Below are 5,901 nucleotides of genomic sequence, written 5' to 3'. Positions count from 1 at the left end.
ACTGAGCCATCTCCCCAGCCCCTACTCTCCTATTGTTTTGAATTCTTTTTTCTCTTTAACTTCCTTTTAAATTAAGTTCAGTAATAACAGAATAATACCAAAAGTTTGCTTTAGGGCGGGCCGGATAGCTCAGTGGATCGAAGCACCTAAGCAGGCCCGGGGCTGGGGTTTGGATCCCTGAACCTGCCAGGCCAGCCCGCCTCCAGGGCGCGGTTGGGACGGGGAGGCTGTGGACAGGCAGAGCACTACGAGCCCCATCTAGTAGTGAGACCCTGAACACCGTAGACCCTTCCCTGAAATACAGAAAGGAAAAAAAATTGCCTTAGTTGGGGCAGTTACTGTCCTAATACATGAAAATATAGAATAGATACCTCAGTAGAGATCAAGTCACTACTAGTACATAGAAATCATTTGATTCAACTTCATAATGTATCAGATAAAGAATCCAGATCCCCCAGAAGTGACTTTGACTTGCCCAGGCCCTACTGGTAAGTGGCTCAATAAGGAACTGAAACACACGTCTCTTTGTACCCCAGCCATCCCTCCTTTTGAGCACCTGTTCTTCACTGTACTGATAACCAGGTAGAGGTACGTTGCAGGACGGCGAGTGCTGGCTTGGAAGAGTGCCGTATGGAGTACACACTCCATAGACTGATTTAGGTTGCGTCGGTCCTCACACTGGAGGGCCAAGGCTAATGGTGGCGAGTAGCTCCATACTGAGAAATGCTTCTGTCTCATGGTAATCTCTTTTTTTTTATTATTATTACATTATGTTCTAAAGGATTGTACAAACCAAGGAGAAGAACCAAAAGTTGTTCTTCATATGAGGCAGTGCACGTTCCCGTAATTCCAGCTACTCAGAAGAGGCAGGAGAATAACAAGGGCATAGCCAGCTTGGGAAACTTAGCAAGACCCTATCTCAAATGAAAGGGTCAGGAGTGTGGGACAGTGGTAGAGTGCTTACCTAGCATGCTTGGCGCTTAGTGGGTTGAGCATAAGTATCGGAGGCAGAAGTCATACCCCTTTCAGGTGGAAAGAGTGAACTGTGGGCACTGTGAAGACAAGCTAAGCTCTCCAGGGGAAGCTCAGCAGTCCCAGGGCTCCTTGCCTAGCACTGTGTACAACTGCTGTCCACATACCAGCAGGGGAAGCTCTTCCTGGGATTGCCAGCCTAGGGTGGCAGCTGTCCTGGAAATTCCCTGGAGCTCATGTCATTCTTTTCTACTACCTTTAGGCAATACTTAAAGCAAGAAAGCATTGACAAGAAAAGAAAAGAGTTTGACACCAATGGTTGGCAGCTCTTCAGCAAGAAAAGCCAGGTACATTTTGTCTTGTTGTAGTAGACGTCTTAGAAGTCGGCTCTTGGAGCTGGCCAGATAGCTCAGTGGATTGAAGTGCCTGTTTAGGCAGAGAGACAGGGACTGGGGTTCGATCCCCAGCATGCTGTGCTGGCCGCTGATTGAGACTGGGTGTGGTGGCCATTCCCAGTGTTTGGGAGGCCAAAACAGGAGGATCACATCCGATTTATGTGGTGAGACCCTGTAGACCCTCTACTAAATGCATAACAAAAGAAGCAGGCTCTCTAGGGAGAAAAGGCTGTACTGCTTGATTGCTAGAGACCTTATTCATGTCTGACTTCAACTTGGTTGGTTGATTCCTTGGGAAAAATAGGGTTATTTCTGAGAAAATTTATAATGTAGATGTGAGTTTTTTGAAAAGAAAGCCTGTTTTTGGTAAGTTTTTGTTCCTATAGGAAACATTTGCTAATTCTTTAGCCCTTGAGTACAGGGCCAGTTTTTATACCCTGAGCTATATGGAAGTCCGAGTTGTCCTCCTGCATAATTTATATTAAATACACAGGCTTGACTGAAGTGCCGTATTTTTTCTGTTCTGACTTAGGGACAGTGTAATGTCATCTGTTCAGAATTCAGGGAAATATGTAAAAGCTTTTAGTTTGACTCTCATTTTTTAATCTGGGAAGGAAAAAAGCTTGCAAAAATAGCACCATATTGTCTGGCTCTTTCAGGAGATTCCACAGCAGATGAATGGGAGTGACTGTGGGATGTTTGCCTGTAAATATGCCGATTGCATTACCAAAGACAGACCGATAAACTTCACGCAGGTAAGCTGAGCCTTCTTCAGGGACCCTAGGACCTCCCTGTTTCCAAGCTGCCCATAGGTTTCGGTCTGTTCTCTTCTGGGATTCTGCCTGACTGTTGCAGAAGCTAAGAGATCAGAGACCACTGGGGAAAAGGCGGCTTGACTCCGTGATGTGGGTGCACACTGACTGAGTCAGCTTGTGAGTATGAGTACCCAGGAAAGGTACTAGCTGTGCATGCTGGCTGAGGAGGTGGAACTTCAGGAAGGGAGCTGGGTACAGAAGCAAGACAAAGCAGTGAATTAGCCTTGAAAGGAGACAGAGCCAGGCATGACTGGAGAGGCTGAGGGACAGAATCACCGTGTGTTTGAGGGCAGCCTGGACTGCATCACAAGACCCTGTTTCAGATAAACAACTTAAAAAGAAGACAAAGCCTCGTAGATCCTGCAACAGTAAATAACGAGGTGTGATAAACTCTGTGAGTGGGCGTGTAGATGCCTTGAGGAGAGATCCTACCTAACAGAACTAGAAGTCCTAGCCGGGTGGGCTCTGGGGTTCTGTAAGTCCTGCTTCTTGATGCTTGGTGTGCTTTGGGCTGTGATTCATACACTCATAAACACCTCACAGAGGGAGGAGGACACTGATAGCACTTCGTGGCTTACCTTCTGTCACAAGGGGTCCTGGTTAGAAGAGTAGCCCTAGCTGGGTGTGACAGCACACAGCCACTGCCCCAGTCACTCTGCATGCTGAGGTGGGAGGGTAAGGTTAAAGCTAGTTTGGGCGACTTCTCGAGACTATATCGCGAAATAAATGTAAAAAGAGGGCTGGGGATACGCAGGTGAAACCTTGGGTTCAGTCCCCAGTGCCCAGAAAAGCAGCCTTACTTTCTGCCTCTCTTCTCCACCTACCTCAAGCCAATTAGACTAGTAGTTGATTTAAAACCAACTGGTATCTGCCTGTTTCAAATTATAATTTTTTCAAAGAACTCTGGTAAGTATGAAAGGTTTGGAGAACATTCCTAAGCCGAAATCCTGTAGAGTGGTGGGGAAGCCCTTTGAGACTGAGGATCCCACCTGCAGCCCAGACACTATTTGTCACAAAGCACCAATGCTGCAGTCAACTTGAGTATCCCAAGCTCAGCTTCTTGGTGACTGGCTTACGTGGGACAGAGAGAGCTCTGTGCTCCTGCTGTGGTACATGTGCCATGCAGTGTCCTGTGGAAACAGAGCAAAGCCTGAACAAGTTTTTCTGTTTCCCTGGACTCTGGCTTGAAATAGGCCACACCTGGATGTGGCAGTGTCACCGTTAGACTGTCCCCTCTGGTGCAGCTGGCCAGCCTTCTCCTAGCCTCTAACCAGCCATGTCTGTGTACTTTGTCCTTTAGAGAACAAAATGGATTGTGGCTTGTTCTCTGTTTGATTTTTACTTCTGTTTAAATTTGTGGGTTTTTTTCAGTTTTTTTCTACCCTAATCCTTTGTGTAGGTCAGATTAAGCTGATTCTTAAGTTCCTGCCTTCCTCTAAAAAGTGAGTGTTCTAATTTTTGAGCCTGCATCTTACATCCTCTTAAAAATTCAATGTTGAGAACTTCATGAACACTATTTTCAAAATTCTTAAGAGAATTTGGGCATGGCCTGGTCGTGGTATGTGCGTTATAAACTACAAGGGTACAGCAATGGAAAATAGCATAGAAGTAACAGTACGAGGAAACAGTGGAAAGAGGCTGCCACACATGATCAAGGGTGAACGGTTGGAGAGACGAGACATAGCACCAAGACTGTTAACTGAAGCACTTGCCTGGCAAGCGCAAGGGCCTTGCGTTCAACCCTGGGTTCCGCACCAAAAAAAAAAAAAAAAAAAAAGACTGTTAATTGAAAATTTTAACAGGAAGAGTGTGGGAAAGGCATCCTGGGTCCAGTCAAATGAAAATTACGAATGTCTTTATGTCCCCACAGCAACACATGCCGTACTTCCGGAAGCGGATGGTCTGGGAGATCCTGCACCGCAAGCTCTTGTGAGACTGCCTCAGTGAGCGGAGCTGACCCGGGGGACCAGCCCTGTGCTGTCCACAGCCAGAGACCTCGAAAACAGCTGCGCTCAGTCCTCTGCTGTGTGTAGCCCTGACCCTGGCCCAGGCCCCGGCAAGATGCATTCACAAGCACATCTGCCTTGCCTTTTGTATCTCAGATACTATTTTTGCAAAGAAACTCTGGTGCTGTGAAAGGGGTGCGGGGCGTCCCTGGGCTGAAGAGAGACTGCTTTCACCTCTTCAGTTCTGCCCTCATGTTCTTAAAGGGCTCCAGCCTCACTCGGTCCCTGACTAGGGGACTGAGGAAAGCTTGGAAGGAATCTTGGTTTCTTACAAGCTGTTGTTGCTAGGCCTTACTAAGAAGTAGGAAAGGGCATGGCCAAGAGGCAGGGCAGGAGCCACCAGCATTCACACGCACTCATCCGTGCATGATTTGCACAGTGTAGTCAGGAAAGTGTCTGTGAACTGGACTTCGGGGCTCACGTGTGAGTCCGTCTTCGGGACCCTTCCCATTATATGTCCTGTATGTGAAAACCACCTGCTTCTCTGCAAGCCTGCCTCACCAGTGTCATTACATCACGAGCCCCAGGCAGTCGAGTCCCCACGAGGAGGGCTTTGCGTGTGTTCACACACACGTGACAGGGAAGCCCCCCCCCCTGAAGGTTCGTGGGCGGCAGAAGCCCCGTTTCTCGTGTTGCCTGGTTCTGACCAAGAAGAGAAGGACCTCAGACTTCAGCCTAAAGTTCAGTGGTGGATGAATCCAGGTCCAGTTGGTCTGTGGCTAGCTTAAGTATGTTTCTGACCACAGAATATATGTGTGTGTATTCATCACAGGGATGTGCTTTTTTAAAAAAGAAGACTGAATGTGTTCACCATTTAGCCTGTAGATTATTTTCATTTTCAAAATTCTAGCACAGAGATCCCAGCCCTTATGTGTAGGGTGTTCGTGGACTTCCTGACAGAATACTTTGAGGCCTGGGTGAACTTCGCCTTAGGGGTAGATGTTACTGATGGGCTAAGATTTTCAGCTGAAAACACGGGTGGAGTTGGGACTGATGGATTTGAAGGTTAATACCTGCTATTCCTTTTGTCCTTCTAGCTCTCCCCTGCCCTCTGAGAGCTCCCAGGCTTCGACAGTGAAATGATCTGATGCCAGTGTCATTTTGTACTGAAGTTCCAAAAGAGGGACATTTTATACTTTTTCTGTATTGTAATAGGTAGTTTTGTATAAAACTTTTCTCCCCTACCCTTAGACCTGTTCTTTCCAGCATTGTGCTTTCTCCCTGGGCTTATTTGAAGATTTTACTGTTTTATACCAAGCTTGTTTAGTACATTTTTCTATGTTTTACCACAAGTTACAATTTGAAAAGAAAACTATTTTTTTTAAATATTCCATTGTTAAGTGAATGTTACTGTCTCCACTCCCCCCACCAGTTGTCCTACTTTCTCATAACTGCCTGCCTGTGGGGGAGACCACGTTGTGTGCTGGCGCTCTTCCCTCCCTCCCTCCCTCCCTTCCTCCCCACCCGCTGGCCCTGCCCGCCACTCTCCGCGCTCCTCCTCCTGCTCCCTTGTTCTCCCTCTCTCCTTCTCACTGGTCCTTCCTTCTCCTGCTCCCGTAGGAAATAAACAGCTTTCTCTGTGTGAGTTGCTGTGGCTTTTCACGTGCCCTAGAAAGCTGTGGCACGCAGGCTCTGTCGGGCTCCTGGAATGCTGTCTGGTTCCCGGTGGCCGCTGCCTGTGGTATAGGTGGCAGTATGGGGTAGATTTGGACG

General features: G+C 47.5%; 1 protein-coding gene across 5 annotated transcripts in view; it reads left to right on the top strand.

Moving 5' to 3' along the window:
• Senp1 (SUMO1/sentrin specific peptidase 1) overlaps positions 1 to 5,697 on the top strand; it is a 75,956-nt gene extending 70,259 nt beyond the window's left edge. For all 5 annotated transcript variants that reach the window (XM_023723623.1, XM_023723621.1, XM_023723620.1 and 2 more), the window contains 3 exons: positions 1,235 to 1,319; positions 2,027 to 2,122; positions 4,053 to 5,697. In XM_023723623.1, the coding sequence (XP_023579391.1) occupies positions 1,235 to 1,319; positions 2,027 to 2,122; positions 4,053 to 4,115 (244 nt within the window). In that variant the 3' untranslated portion in view covers positions 4,116 to 5,697. The remainder of the gene's footprint in view (positions 1 to 1,234; positions 1,320 to 2,026; positions 2,123 to 4,052) is intronic.
• Positions 5,698 to 5,901: the final 204 nt, after the last annotated feature.

This window comes from Octodon degus, unplaced genomic scaffold (genome assembly GCF_000260255.1).
Source record: "Octodon degus isolate 3935 unplaced genomic scaffold, OctDeg1.0 scaffold00100, whole genome shotgun sequence".
NCBI lineage: Eukaryota > Metazoa > Chordata > Mammalia > Rodentia > Octodontidae > Octodon > Octodon degus.
This window is presented reverse-complemented; position numbering and strand designations above follow the sequence as displayed.